The sequence below is a fragment of the Oryzias melastigma genome, linkage group LG19 (genome assembly GCF_002922805.2).
Source record: "Oryzias melastigma strain HK-1 linkage group LG19, ASM292280v2, whole genome shotgun sequence".
NCBI classification, from domain to species: domain Eukaryota; kingdom Metazoa; phylum Chordata; class Actinopteri; order Beloniformes; family Adrianichthyidae; genus Oryzias; species Oryzias melastigma.
Window position 1 is genome coordinate 23,088,410 of NC_050530.1, and position 15,637 is coordinate 23,104,046.

The following is a 15,637-nucleotide window of genomic DNA, read 5'->3' on the forward strand; positions in this document are numbered from 1 at the left end:
ACAATTTCTGAGCTATTCGTTTATTTAATCCATCAAAATGAAACAGAAACAAAAAAAATATACATCAATATCAAAAATAACATTGTAGGTATAAAATTTGAATGAAGAAAATCTGGGGACAAAGCTGTGGGCATGAAAACCAGAGAAACAGCTGAACAACAGAACTATGAGCTGAGTTAATTTATTTGAAAAAAACTGGGCAAAAAACAAAACAAGAGACAAATGAACAAGCTAAATCCTGAAGTCTGAACAGACCTGTCTCACATGACGTCAGATAAAATGGCAACACTGTTAACAAAACCTAAAGAGACTTCCAGTTTATGGGTTTGGACTGGAAAAACTGACAGCTGAACGCTGTTTATTTGACACGATTTTATGTAACCTTATCAATTGTAATGGAGCGTTCTCACATTTATCTGATATATGTCCTAACTAACTATTAGTTTTCCTCTCTTAGATCGTTCATAAATCTCAATACAAATGTATCATATCCTTCAGTATTTGAGGTTCTATTGAAAATATCAACCTTTCCTTTGAGCAGATATTATTCTTACTGCTTCTATTTTGGTTGATGTTATTTGCATGTATTTTAATTTTGATCAGCACAAAACTGATGGAAATTCATGTTAGCCACATGTATTACACGCGGCCAAGATGGACATTGCTGCATGTCTGCATGTATTTTAATAGCTTCCAAGGCTAAGTTTAGTTGTTGTTTCAAGGGGTGTTTGTTGTTTTACAAGGTATTTGTAAAAACAGGAATGTTTACCAAGCGGCACAGCAAATATTTTAAGAACAGCTGTTAAGCCATGTATTCTCAGCTGTCACAATGAGTGTGGCCAAGAAAAAAGTTAGTCACTCCCTTATACTCTTTTAGGCTGAAGTTATTAGCAGGTATCTTTGTGTGACCAGCACAAAAACTGATTGAATTTTTCCCGCAGATTGATTGAGACGTCAGAAAATATTGCAACAGTAAATAGTTTTATTTTCATGTGAGACACGCTGAAATTGTCTTAATATTGTTCTGTTTCCAGTGATTTTGTGGACAACTTTTACTGGACTCCAAAAGGTATTTTGCAATATCGATTATTGATTAATCTAATTTAAATCGATATTTCAATGGTATAGGTTGATTAAATTCTACCTCAGTCTAATTGATCTGGTTGGATTGTAGGAATAGAAATCGTTTCATCAATGAATTGATTATTCGTTACTCTCCTAGTATTTCTGATCAATTGTAATGTGCCTTCAGTAAGAACTGTGTTGGAAATGACTTCACCTGAAGAACAGCTCTTCCCTGTCTTCTAAGGGAAAACAGAAACTAGGAATCAGGAAGGAATAATGGTAAACATTCCTAACCTCCTGGAAAACCTCTTTATTTCTTTAGTGAATGCAACAGCTTGTATAATGCAATTTGTGTTTGTTAAAAGTTGGTCAAACATTTCCAGAATATGATGTTAAACTTTCTTCTTTACATTGTGTTGGTCAGCACTGAGGTGTCAGGCGATGACACGTTTGCAGATGGACTGCACGTTTCTCTCCCTGTTTTGTTGTTGTCTTTGCTTTTTCCAGGTCTCTGTGCTGACGGACAAACTGCTTGGTGTTTCAGACATGAATTATCAGCTGAATGCAGACTCCTGTTTCTCTGGTTTTGTAAAAACCCTCGGTCTCTTTCATCCTCCCACAACAGCGTCACACACCTCCCACTGGAAGCTGGAGAAGACCAGCACATCAAAGCCTGTTTTTCACACAGAAGCACTTAAAATTTGTTTCCACATTTTTTTTAGTCAGACCAAAATAAAGATGAAGCACATTTTTACCATTTTTTTCACAAGCTTGAAATATATGCAAAGCTTAATTATAGAGTAAGGGATCAGATATGGACAAAGCTGCTGATGTACTTTGGATTTTTTTATTCTATCCCCCAGCATTCCAAAATGCCAGGAAGCCAGAAATAAGTGAGTTCTGGGGTTGTGAAACACACACAACAGCCTTAAAACCACAAGTTACAAGGCCGGCATGTAAAGTCTGTTTCTCTCTGATCATTGGGGTGGTCACTGATAGGTGTGTGTCTGCGTTGGAAATGAATTTAACATGACTTGGTAAAACATAATGTTCTTTAGACCAAGATTATAACTTTAAGCTTCAAAAGTTCTGATAATAGACTCAGGTAACTTTGACCAGTCAGACGGATACTGAAGTGAAATGTTTCCTTGAAGACAAGCAGGATAGTTGGTTTGCTACAAAAAAAAGAAAAGGAGCATCACGCTCTGCTTGATCTTACTGATCGTCTTATCTGGTCCTCAGCAGAGGTTTGTCTCTGCAGAATCATTATTGTGTAGTAAAATCTCTGAGCAATAAGTCAAGAGGCGCTCACGCCTGCTCTGTCTTAAAATAGCCCCCCGCCCGGACACCTGGAGGTTATCAGGCCCAGCAGACGTCCTGGTCATTAATCAGAGTCCAGGGTTGCATCAGCAAAGAGCAGCTGGAGTGGCTTAAAGGAAAGGGAACTGCAGGAAACAAAGAATTTACTTGAATTTAAACGAATATTCAAAGTGCTTTGCAAGGACATTGATTGGACAAACCAAATTATTAAAACAGAAATTCTGGGATCATAACAAAATCTAAAATGATAGGATAAAATGTTTTGGATGATGATGTCCTGGAGCTCATGTCACTGAGAGAAGTGATCGTGTGTCAGTTTGAATCCATGTTCATGCTTTTATTAGAGCTCCAACCAGCAGGTTGAGAGGTGTGGTTCTATGATTGGCAGGTGGTTGATCCAGCAAAGCTTTAGAGATCTCAAGTCCTGCTTCTCATCATCATCCTCATCATCTTTGATTTAAAAAATTGAACAAAGCGCTGTACGTTAAAAGCTAAAGGTAATAAAAAAAGGAATAAATAGGTAAATAAAAACATAAAACACAATAAAAGAAAACTTGAATGTACATTAACAGTCAGATCTCATATGAGACCAAAACTGTGAGTCTTTAGTGGAGTTTTACAGACAGTGAAGACGCTTGTCTAATATTTGGTGGCAAAGCGTTCCAAAGCTTTAAAGCACAGACAGAAAAGACTCGTTCACCCCCACACTTTCTTTTAGACCTCAGTACTGATCAGCTGACTGGAGAGAGAAACTAAGCATGTTAAAGTGGGGCAAGACCACTCAAAGATTTTAAAACAAATAAAAGAATCTTAACGTGAACTCTGAAATGAACAGGCAGCCAGTGGAGGGAAGCCAGAACCGGTGTGATGTGGTCTCTCTTTCGTGGAACGATCAGGACTCAGCAGCAGCCGTTTGACCAGCTGTAGACGAGAGAGGGACCCAGAAGTAAAATGAGTAATCCAACCCCATGGGGCCCAGTGGAAGGAGGTATAAGGAAAAAAGAAGAGGTCCTAAAATTGAGCCTTGAGGAACTCCACAAGACAGAGGAGCTGTGGCAGATGTGAAGCAGGAGAAGCTCACAGTCACGGTTCTGTCTGCCAGACATGACCTGAACCAGTCAACAGCAGTACCACAAATCCCTACCATGTCACTGAGCCGGGACAGTAAAACACATACAAGCCGAAGTCAACTCTGAAGTCTTTATTCACAGTCAAAGTCAAATCTCCAAACACAGGTGGCCATTCTTCTTGAATAGATCTGGTGGTGAAAAAAAAAAGGTTCTGAGACTCAAGATCATCTCCAGTCCAAGCCCACATCTCGAAACGTTACTCTCTCATTTAAAGACCGTGTTGAGGTGGGTGGAGTAACCTTTGGGCTTCAGTCTCAACACTCAGAATCCAAGATCCTGGTCAGAGATCCTCCGCTCAGTGTCTGTTTGAGGTTTAATCTTCTTTAAACATCACTGCAGAGTTTCTTTGAAAACATACTCTTTAATAACACTTCTGCCCCACCGTCTGGGGAGTGTTTGTATCTGTGATGTCCTGTTGCAATCAGCATTTTCATGACATTCCTGACTGAATCCGGAGACACTATGGTATGTCTGAAAACTGTTTCAGGAATCATTGAACCTCATTTAACCTCACACCTTATGAGACGCTCGTGACCACTACTGCACGAATGCACCGCAATGAAAACTTTAGTTTTTAATTAGCTACCTTTAAAATCCTGAGCTAATGCAACATCAGTCAGTCTTCGTGCACATTTGAATCTGTTTAGAGGGTTAGCACACACCATCAAAAATTAGAATTAGGGATGGGCCGGCACCCAAGTATCATAAACTGTTCCCCTTTGCTGAGGCTAAATGTCTTTGGGCCGCCTGTAGTGGCAAAGGTCATTTTATTGTGCAGAGAGAGTGCTACCGGAGGTTAAGAAATAAGGCTGTGCACATGCTAAGCTAAGCTTTGTTCATGCCATTCAACAGAAGTGTAATGTGGGCAAAAAAGAACATTTTCCTTCATTCATCTTATAAACTATTCTTGTTCTGGGGCTGTTGGAGCCTATCCTTGTTATTGTTAGGTGCACATTGACTTTCATAACCAGGGACGTGAATCTATGAAGCTTATTTTGGACAGTGGGAGGAGGCTGGAGCGAGCGGACAAACCCTCACATGCAGGATTTGAACCAGAGGTGAAAGGGCTAACCGCTACACCATTGAGCAGCCATTTTCTCACTTTCTTTAAAACAGAAGGGAGAGAAGATGACACACATCTAATGCGATCATCCCTGATTGGTTTGCACTGTTTACAGTCTGGTGACATCACAACCAGCACCAGAGTGGAACTTTGTTCAGTCTGGAGCTCTTGAAATGGTTTATTGGTTTAGTTCCATTTGTGCAGTTAACACAATATAAAATAACAAACAACCAACCATTAAAAAAGAGGAATAGGCAGAAGCTCATCAAGCTTATTCAATGCCTTTCCTGAAAACTAAACAATATCAATGCTGATCAACAAAGAGATGGATACAATACAAACAATCAATTTACAGATAATACAAATAAATCAATCATTTATACATATTGTAATCATTTGTACATTTACGTTTTAAACTTTTTTTAAAATGCAAAAGTAAAGAACTTCATTTTAATTCATCACTCAATTGATTCCATAATTTTACTCCAAGAACTGAAACACATCTCATCTCAGCATTAGTACGAGCTTTAACCTGTTCAAAACAATAAAGACCTCTTAAATTATACTTACTAACCCTTAAAGTAAATAGCTTCTGAATATTTTTTGAAACCAAATTATGTTTTACTCTATAGACAATTTCTAATACCTTGACATTCACAATTTCCTTTAATTTTAAACTTTTATTCAAACAAAATAAAGAATTTGTTGGCTCACAATATCCTGTTCTGTTGACTATTCTAATAGCCTTTTTTTGTAGTTTAACCAATGATTCAATTATAGTTTTCCCAGCATTTCCCCAGATCTCTGCACAATATGAAAGATACGGAGCAACTAATGAACAATAAACAAGAAACAAACTCTTTTTGTTCAATGCATCACTGATTTTAAACAGAATACTGATGGATCTAGAGACTTTATGTTTAATATGATTTATGTGAGATTTCCAAGACAATTTGTCATCTATTATTACTCCCAAAAACTTTATTTCTTTAACATATTGGATATCTACACCATTTAAACATAATTTAACATTTCCAACCTTTCTATTTCCAGAGAATATCATGAATTTAGTATTGATTTCATTCAGAGAATGAAACCAGGTTATCAGATATGTATCCTAATAACCAACATAAGTTTCCAAAGGTCTACGTTGGAGGGTTTTGAGTGTAATCCCTTCACTGCAAGTGGAAGGCAACAGTGAGGAGAGGAAAACTCTCCTGGAGTTTCACTAACACTAGAACTATACCAACCTTGCTGGAGCCTTTGTTCTGTCAGAGTATTCCTAACTAAAGGTTTTGATGAAAGAAAGATGATGTGTGCACGAAAGAGAAGTTTGATCAACAAAAGACTGTACGCAGTGTAGAGACAGCAGTGGATGGGTGGTGACTTCATTCTAACAACAGAACCCCCATCAAAAGAAGATTGTGTGAGAAAATAACCCCAGACAAGACAATGCTTCAATGTTACAGCAGATCATGGGAATGGGTTTTTGACCCATGAAAAATAAACAGAATCACGTAATCGTCTGCCTCTCCAAACAGGACAGCTCACAGCTGAGAGCTCCACTGAGACCTCGAGACATGGTTTGGTTTGGTAGAAAAGGGAGAAGTCGTTCTGCTCACAGGGAACTTCTATCAGTACTTTCTAACTGTGATCAGATGAAGGGAAATGAGCAGTCTTTCTGTCGTGCAGACGTTCTGAAAATAGCTCGATTGCATCCTGTTACTTGAAACTTTGTCTCTTCACCTGGTGTCCTTTTCAGACCTCGGCTGGATCGATCTTTGTGACGGTAAAAGAGGCTGAATCTGCATAGAGGACATGTCCATGTCAGAGAGTCAGCCTTCCTCCAAAACTCATGAACAAACATTAAAAGTGAATTGCTGTGAAAAACGATCTTACCTATTTACGTCCACCATTGGGTTCAAACAAATGAAAAGGAAAAGACTTCTTTTCTGTTTTCAGTTCTCCTAAAACTTTTTTCCATTAAACATCTTACAGAGCACATAATCAGCTGTGGCTGCAGTCCACCTCCGGCTACAAGTATCTTTGGCTATTTCTGGCTCTTCTGTTGGACAGATCATATTTGAATGTTGTGGTGATAAAGGACACATTAGTCATGTTCATTAGTTGTTTGTAAATTCTGTTTTTCTTAATAAAGACAAATGACCTTCTGTAAAAGTAAATCTTTGATTCATAGAATTTATTTAAATAACACAAAGTCCTAATTTAAATTAAATATACATATTGGTACATTATAGTAGACCCAAACAGAGTAGAATCAATGACATACATAGATAGAACTTTAATTGATCCCACCATTGGGAAATAGCTTACATTTCAGAACATGCACTTTAAAACCAGAAGCCACATTTTTCTGTTGAATGTGAGTAAAGACAGCAGTAACCAGGTTTCCTGTGATGCATAATTACTACTATAATAAGCTTAATAGTGGATGATTATTACTAAATTAATATAAATTATTTTTCAAGTTTAGGCTATGTATCCTCTAACTGAATGCAATGACTTGGTGCATTGTGATTACAGAGTAAATATCCCATCCAAGCTTTCGTTTGGACCAGCTGCTTTCACAGTTTTCAGAACATCAGCTCCACCTCCTTTCATCAGAGTGGACTCTCAGCAAAAGGTGACGTCTGTAAATCTTTGTTCTGAAGCAAAGCCCAACCCAGAGCCAGCTGCTCTGACTGTCTGATGCCTGGAGGCCTTTGGAAAATCATTCAATAGAAGGTTGATGTCACATCCATCAGAAGGGTGCCCCCACTTCCCTATCAAGGGTTCAGGGATCACAGCAAATGTAGTGAGTGCAAATAAGAGGTGACACGTTCACCACTGGGCTGTCCTCTGCAAGCCTGTACCCTGTGGAAACAGCAAACCATACAAGAAGAACAGGGAGCTTAGTTTGAATAGAATTACTGATGGTAAAAGTCATTTTGTTGCTCTGTCACTTTACAAAACACTCACAGAAACCCCACAGAAAAGAAATCCCATCAGCTCAAATTAACAACTAATTAAGAGCAACTCTAGTAGAGTGTATTTTCATAAAGGAAAATGACAATTACGTCATAAAAGATCAAAACATTTGACGTTTTTTTAATGAAAAAACATAAAATAGTGCTTTTTCCATTGAACCCCCCGACTATTCTATATTTTCTCCCTGGTGCTCTGCTCAGGAGAGGTTTGAGACTCAGGGCTTGACAGAACGAACATGGAAAGAAGGAAAAAAACGAGACAAAGGAGTGATTCATAGTGAATGGGTAGAAGTTGCCATGGCCACAGCAGGCGCTCAGCAGCTGATAGGTTCAGAGGCAGGAAATGAAAGAGTATATGGAGGCAAGCAAACGATAAGAAGAAATGGAGGAGAGGTGTCAAGGGCTGGACCTACGCTTGCATGTGTGTGTGCCGGGGGGGTGCTGCCCCTGCTGTTGACGGCTGATCCTACAGTAGCTCTGGGAATGATCATTTCGTGGTTCTGGTCCGGAGGTTGCTGCATGAGGTCACAATACGAGCATGACAAAAACATTCAGGAGGACGCTAGCCTGAAGCTTTTTGCTGCTCCACAAGTGATCTGATCCTCTGTGGGGAATGCATTCTGTGTTCTAGTCAAACAACCATGTGCATTTTGTCAACAGCAATGACGGCTCCCGCTCAGCCTCTGTTTCACCGTTACATAGGTTTGTTTCTCTTTTGAGGACGGGTCTGTAAACCTCAAACGGAGTCCATGACCAAATGTTTGCTCAGGGTGTTTTTGGTGTTGCTTTTGTTTTATGGAGAAGTTTTTATGAGGCTGGCAGATTTAGTCATTGCTGTTTGAGCATCCTTTATGTTAAGTCAAACAAAGTAAAACAACTTAAAAAATGCTTAACTCTTAAACACCTGAGGCGTTTCCAGTGACGCTTAAACACAAAAACTTTAACATTCTGTAACTTTTCAACCGTTAACACAATAATTCCAGTAGATTCTGAAGGGGAAAAGCAGCAGGAGAACATGAACACTGGAGCTCCGGTGTTAAACAAACATCCACTGTATAAATTAAATAAAAATATCAAAAATTACATTTTTTTAGCCTAAAAATAAACAATAACTTAGACTGGCTATTACATTTCCAGCCTCTTATGATTCTGAACTATTCTGGGCACAGTGGACCAAAACTATCAAATGATGTTGGGTAGAAGAGCTCACGACGATTGTCCCGTAATAGGGCCGCTATGATTAGTCGAATATTAAAATAGTCGACGACTTATTTAAAAGTGGATTAGTCGTAACTTTATATGATATGGAGTCAGAGTGTAGTAAAGTTGAACAAAGTTCATTCTATGGATTACACTTTTGCAAGGCCAAGTTTCATGTTTTCCATTTAACTTAAAGGTGAATCCTAAACTAAGGTTGTAACGATTCATCATCTGTGCTTGATGATCTGATTCATAGTGTGTTTTAATTCATTTATGGTTGGATTGGATCTGATTCCCTGACCTAAAACTGACCCAGAACATCTTTATCCAAACTTCCAGCAGTGAGACTCAGAGATCAATAGCTGGTACTGAACAGTTCAGCTGAAGGTTTCCAGATTCTTGGATTTCTTCAAGATAATCAATTAAATCTGTGTACAAACAGGTAAACAAGAATGAATGTCAAATCCATTCACATGTTAGTCTGATAAAGTTCAGTCCACTGTTGTTTTCCACATCAGAATAATCATGATTAGAACATTCTAGCACTCTGTATGGTCACATGACTTTGATCAATTCAGAGACTGAATGATGGTTGGTCACTTTCTGCTGCATCACATGTGTGGTCTTCACTGTCATGGACCTTGATCATTTTTGACTTATAGTTAAATAAACCTACCATGTCTCAATCTAAATGATATTTTCCAAGATTGATTATCAGTTTATCTCACTTAGAAATGATTTTTTAAGATGTTGATTAGATTTAATTAACAAATTTCCTCAGATTGATCTAGTTGGATCATAGGAATACAACTCTACTCTCAATTAATCCATTAATCATTACACCCCTCCTATAAACTCACATTGACCAAAGCTCCACCTTAAAAAGCTTTATCAAACTGGTGCCATTGCATTTTGGAGACAAAATGGTAGATACAAAAAATTGAAAATAATGCTAAATGCAACATATCGTTGCATCATTAAAAACGCCCTTTTTAAAAGAGATCAGATGGTGGTTAAAAAAAATGTAAAGTCAAAAATTTGAATTTTTTTTTCACCTGAACATTATGTAGTAAAAATTCTCTAACATATAGCTGCATTTTGCTTGCAGCCTAGTATCAGTTTGTCAAACTGTGTCGTATACAGAGACATGTCGGTGCGTATGAGCACTAGTTTGTGATTTATGTATTGTTTCTGCTGAAAAGCGCCTTTGAAACATGCCGTAAAACTGGTACAGCTTCCTTATTTCCATAGTGATTTGCCTGCTGTGAGACCAGTGTCTGCTAAGCCAGCCACACTGTAGGGAATATTCAAAGTGAGCAGCTGTAAACTTTTATACTCACAGTTCCCACTGCTTTGGTCATAAGAGCCAGCTCAGTGGGTTGGTAGACTGAAGTACGCACCTGACCAGTGTAGCCGCTGTACGGAGACACGAACTTGGGTCCTGTTGAAACACCAAGCAGAAAAATAAAGCCAACATGTCATCTCTTCTATTGTCTTTTGGTATCTTGTATTATACTGTACATCCTGTTATTAAGAGCTTTTGTTCTTAGAAGAGCAAAAAAATATTTATATATTTTTTTGTCAGGATAAACTTCTGATACCATAATATCATAAATAAAGCCAAGAAGATCTTCAGAAAGAATATTCTGAATATTCTGACCATTAGAACTACTGAGTAATAACTGTTTCTCCATAGAAGTCTCTGGGATTTTAGCTCCGTTGAGCCTGCAGGTAATTCCTGTTTGGAACGTGAGTTTGTTGTGCTTTAGCTCAAGCTCCAGCATTTCACAAGTTCATAGTTTTTGCTCGTCTATGTTTTGAGCCCTTTTCTGTCCCTGGTTAAGATCAAGTCTGTTCCCTTGGTTTATTGATCAACTTCAGCTGCAGTTAAAAGGTGAAGCTGTCATTCCTTCTGTCTGCAGGACTGTCTAATGTTCTGAAAAACACTAGCTTGCACACTGTAGTGCCATTTTTTTAGTATATATTGAAGTGACTACATTGCATTCAGTTTCTGACTCAGAGCAGAAACATTTGACTCTATTCTTAATCATTAACTCATCACCGAGCCCAAGCATTTCCTATCATGAAAAGTCAATAAGGACCATCCCCACCTGAGAACAAAAATGTATTCAAACTCCTGCACAAAGAAGGTTTTTTTGTTGTTGTTGAAGTAGAATTCAAGGAGAGGGCACGCTCTGAGTAACCTTTGTTAATAAATGCATCATAAACACACTGATGGCCTCTCTGGCCCTAGCTTCCACAGAAACCTCATTCCCTTTGTTTCTGCACAGACGCATTAGGGAAAAATAAAGTAAAACTAGGAAGTAGAATGCCTCATCTCTACTGCAGATGTTGCAACCACAACTATTAGTCAGAAGTGGTCATGTTTATGTAAACCTTACTTAATAACACCTCTAATTTGACCAATTGATTCCATTATCATAACTTCAAAAATAGATCTTGCTTGGCAAAAAAGAAAGTGATGTGAGTAATGCCAAGATTCTCCAGATTCAAAGATCTGTAGATCCACCCTAAATACTGTTAGGAGGAATTCTGACCCTTCCCCTTCTCTTCAGTCTGATCTTTGACTAGTCCGTTCCAAATATCAATGACCAATCAGGAGCCTCAGAAGCCGGTGGTGTCCACTGACCTTCACCTTTAAAGTTTGATTGACAGTCTCCCACGGCTGGTTTCAGTAGAATGGGTGTGGCCTTCCAACAAGCTGACTCTTCATTTGCATCAGTAGTTGCCATAGCAACGTGACTCAGACTGACTCAGACCAATCACTGTCTTCTAGCTTCAACATAGCGGCAACCGTTTAGCAGAAAAATGACGACTGAATTCATTTCACTGGAGCCTGAGGTAAGACATTTTCTGTGGGTGATGTCACACTCACTCTATCCAGTTTTTTATATACAGTCAATGCATGCAAAGGACAACATTATTTCCGAATCATCTTTTGGGCAGCTGGATGGCTGAGTGGGCTAAGTATAGGGTTTGCACGCAGGAGCCCGGGGTGTCCACTGATCCCCACCCAGGTGGGTCCTTAGACAAGACCCTTGACGCTGCTGCCTAACTGGGTCCCTGTGCCCCTCAAGTACAGGGTTGCATCCAGTGTAAAAACTCTGCCAAATCACTGCTGCGAAACAGTAGGTGCTGTTTCACTGTGGCGACCCCAAAACGGGCTAAGCCGAAAGGTGAAGAAGAAGATATCTTTTCCTAAATGACAGCAATCGCTCCATAGCATCTTCATTATCCTCTTCATCTAAAATCCTCAGACGCCCCCCGTGTCACTGATCTGTGCATCTCAGCTCAGCTCTGGAAGTGCAGGATATCAGATTGTGCTGGGATCATCACACAGAGGGGAAATAACCTGCATTTCTGTGTTTTCTTAAAACTCCAACACTGAGCAGGTCATTCTGTGGCCTCTGACAGCAAGAGGGAGAGACCTCCAATACCTGACCTGGTGGACTTTGTAAGGGGGAGAAAGCTTTATCTGATGTGTCACATGTCACGAGTTCACGTACGTCTGCACTGAAACGCCCTTTACTTTGTATTTGCTCACACACAAACTTTTCAAATCCCTCAAGCAGGCAAATATTTGTCTTTGGAGAATAAAGAAAATCTTCCAGTCTGATGATTCATCCCTTCAAAGTAAAAAAGGTACAGTATTACCTTTCTGACATGAAAGAAATCTGTCTCCAGAGTTAGCTCTTTTTCTGATGTCTTCTGAGTAAATTCTTTATTATATTACTCAGAAACTAAATACTGTACACTAGACTTCTGTTTGAGATTTTGGAATTATTCTGAGAAGACCATGGTCAGCCCACAAAAAACAAACATAAAACCTACAGATCTGGCATTAACACAGTTTCACTTTTAGCCCATAAACGAACCCTCACCTTCATGTAAACCATCTTTTATTGCTTTTAATTCTGTAGGAAAAACGATCCAAATACCAGACAGAATGTAGACCTGCCAGGCTTCAAAGAGACATTTCAGAGAAAAACGCTTCTGATAATGCTCACTGACCCTGGAATATTTCCATTTTTGAATCAACTGCCAAGGTGCCAAGCTTGGCAGTTTCTCTCTAACAAGGCTGAAACAAATCCCAACACCTGCATACCTCTGCTGGGCTCGTCCATGGAGAAAGCCTTATTTTCCACAAACATGTTGTGCGTGTTCTTCTTCTGCTCCTTCAAGATGGTTTCGTATCCGACTCGGTCAGACAAGTGAGGATCTTCATAGTCTTGCTGGCTCTCATCGTCGCTGCTCAAACAGCAGATTTGTGGAATTGTGTAGACGACAATAAACACCCACGCATTTGACACCAAAGCGATTGCCAAAGTGGGGTCATCCCAGGTGGGACCTCCAGTTCTCTCGTTTCCGTAGACGTACATGACGATCCACGCCAGCCAAATGCAGACAGAGAGCAGGCTTGCTACGAGCACCAGCGCGCCCTCTTTCTTCCACGCCGTGTGTTTGCCTCCCATTATGGACAGGCTTGCCACCACTACAGCCAGAATCAGGATCATCACATAGATCAGCGCCATGACAAAGTCTTGGTTGGCGATGTTGCACGGTGTGGCTGTGGCTCTGTCGGCTACACCTGTAGCAGTGACCAACGTCACTGGATGCCGTACCACGGTGATGATAAGCCATTCTGTGTTGATGACCACCTCTACCAGCCACAGCCCCAGAGCTCCGAGACACAACCCCCAGGCTCGGGGCCCGCTGTTCCTTCTGGCTAGGATGTTTAACCTCACACACTGCATCAGGAGGCAAGCAAAGCAGCCTCCAAACAGCACGCCGAACAGGAACCTACGTGAGGCGCAGGTGGCAAAATTTTTTCCTACAATAAAGGCAAATGTCAGGCAAAAGAGGCCAGCGGTGCAGACCAGGAACCCGGTATGAAGAGGAACGGAGCTCCTCTGTCTGCTGCTTCTGATGAAAGGCATGCTGGCCAGCAGGGAGATGAAGAGCACAAAGGAGAAGATGATTCCAGCTGCTGCTAAGGCCTCCAGCACGATGCCCCACGCTGCGCTCAGGTCACACAGGTTGTAGTAGAGGGAGTCCACATTGGGGCCGCAGCCCCGAGGGGTGCTGTTGCTTTCCATGGAGCCTTCAGCCAGTCCGGGGTGAACTCTGACAGCACCTGGACCAACAGGGATTGAGTGAGAAAGGTCTGATGAGAGCACATATAAATAGCAGGAGTAAGAGTCAACACCCAGTCCTGTAAAGAGCCCCTGCATGAGTCAGTCCAAACAAAAGAACGTCATGTTGCATAATTGCCTGGAAAAATGTACAAAAAACTTTCCAGGCAGGAAGGATGAGACCGTGGAGCTGCTGTCCATGTACTCTGGACGAAAATTCTTTTGGATTATTTTTATTAAACACTATTGGAACAAGGTGATTTCTCTGTGAACTGTGACCAGTTAAAGCTGCCGGCAAACACTCATTTCTGACCTCCTTATGTAACTATACTCTACAACAGAGACGGAGACTTTTTGTCCTTAAAAGTGCTTTTAAGTGTAGTTACTTAGATGAACAAAGCAGACTGAACTGACACTCTCAACTGGAGGTGTCATCACTAAAATTCGAGCTATCCAGCCTTTCACAGCATCAGTCAAATGTAGAAATGGAGCCAGGAATGGAAGGCTTTTGATAAGAGAGCCGCTTGGGTTTAAACTACGACTCTAAAATGGGCTGAACAGCAACAAAAATCTTATCAAGAAAAATAAAAAAACACTATCAAAAATAAACTATAAAGGACCACACTTTTTTAAGAAGCAACAGCTGTAGTTTAGTTGAAACTTCTGCAAACTATCAGCCATAAACACTCAGAAACTCATTGAATTCTTGATTTTCTAAAGGGATTGCTTTACAGGACTTCCGTCTTCCTGACTGCTAAACTTCATTCAGACTTCTGAAGTTTGTTCCACACTGACTTTTAGTCTTCAACTTTGTTTCTGATTAATGAATGGATTCACAGCCATTTAGTTGAGCTAAACTGATTTGATTTAAATGTTTACAAGTTAATTTGATTTAAATCAGTTCAAATTATTTAGTTCAGTTTTCAAATCTCAACACCAAAACTCATCAAAATCAGTTTTGTTTGGCACAGCTGTAACATTAAACTGTGATCTAATTAATAAAATATGAACCATTTCATTAGAAACCAAAAGATACGCTGCTTTTTGCCTGAAAAAGCTCAAAGAAAGAAGATATTTGAAGAAAGACTGTGTGGTGACTTCCTTGTCTTGACTCCGACCTCAGTGACGTCTGAGACGCTTCACGATCCAAAATGTGTCAGAAGAAAAAATGTAAAAAATGCGGAAGACATGGACTCCAGGGATATAATGGGACTAATATCGGAGATTTCTCCGTTTCTTAGACATTTCTTCCCATCTTAATGTTCAGTGATGGACAAATCCTTGATTTGTGAGGGGTCCGATTTTGTATCAATCATAGCTGTTCAGCAATGAAATGAAATAATCTGATTTTTGGGTGTGACACATTTGGGCGTTCAGCACAATCACTGTAAGAAATCAGTAGGAGTCATTGTGTATCTTAAGCAGTTGTTATCTGGGGTGAGGTCCAGCAGCAGTCATGGATTGCCCCAGGCCAATGTCAACCCCACACACCCCCCACGTCAGCCGTGTGATTTATCAGGGTGTGGATTACACAGAAAGAGCTGCTTTATGGTGACAACACAGGTTACCTAGAAACAACCTGTGGAGCTCCAACCTCATAAAGGCCACAGACACAAACGATCTGTGATGATGTCTGCACAATAAGGAAAGTGACAATCATATTCTTAATGAAAAGGAAGAGCCAATTGCGTGAACTTTTTTTTTTTTTTTTTGCTTATC

General features: G+C 39.9%; 1 protein-coding gene across 2 annotated transcripts in view; it reads right to left on the reverse strand.

Moving 5' to 3' along the window:
* Positions 1–6,751: 6,751 nt before the first annotated feature.
* Positions 6,752–15,637, reverse strand: part of gprc5c (G protein-coupled receptor, class C, group 5, member C) — a 10,064-nt gene continuing 1,178 nt past the window's right edge. Inside the window, exons 2-5 of one of the 2 annotated variants that reach the window (XM_024285353.2) lie at positions 12,892–13,920; positions 10,166–10,206; positions 7,979–8,080; positions 6,752–7,452 (exon numbers count right to left, since the gene is read on the reverse strand). In XM_024285353.2, coding sequence (XP_024141121.1) covers positions 7,420–7,452; positions 7,979–8,080; positions 10,166–10,206; positions 12,892–13,882 — 1,167 coding nt within the window. In that variant the 5' untranslated portion in view covers positions 13,883–13,920 and the 3' untranslated portion in view covers positions 6,752–7,419. Of the gene's footprint in view, positions 7,453–7,978; positions 8,081–10,105; positions 10,207–12,891; positions 13,921–15,637 lie in introns of both variants that reach the window. The other variant, XM_024285352.2, reaches the window with a different exon arrangement.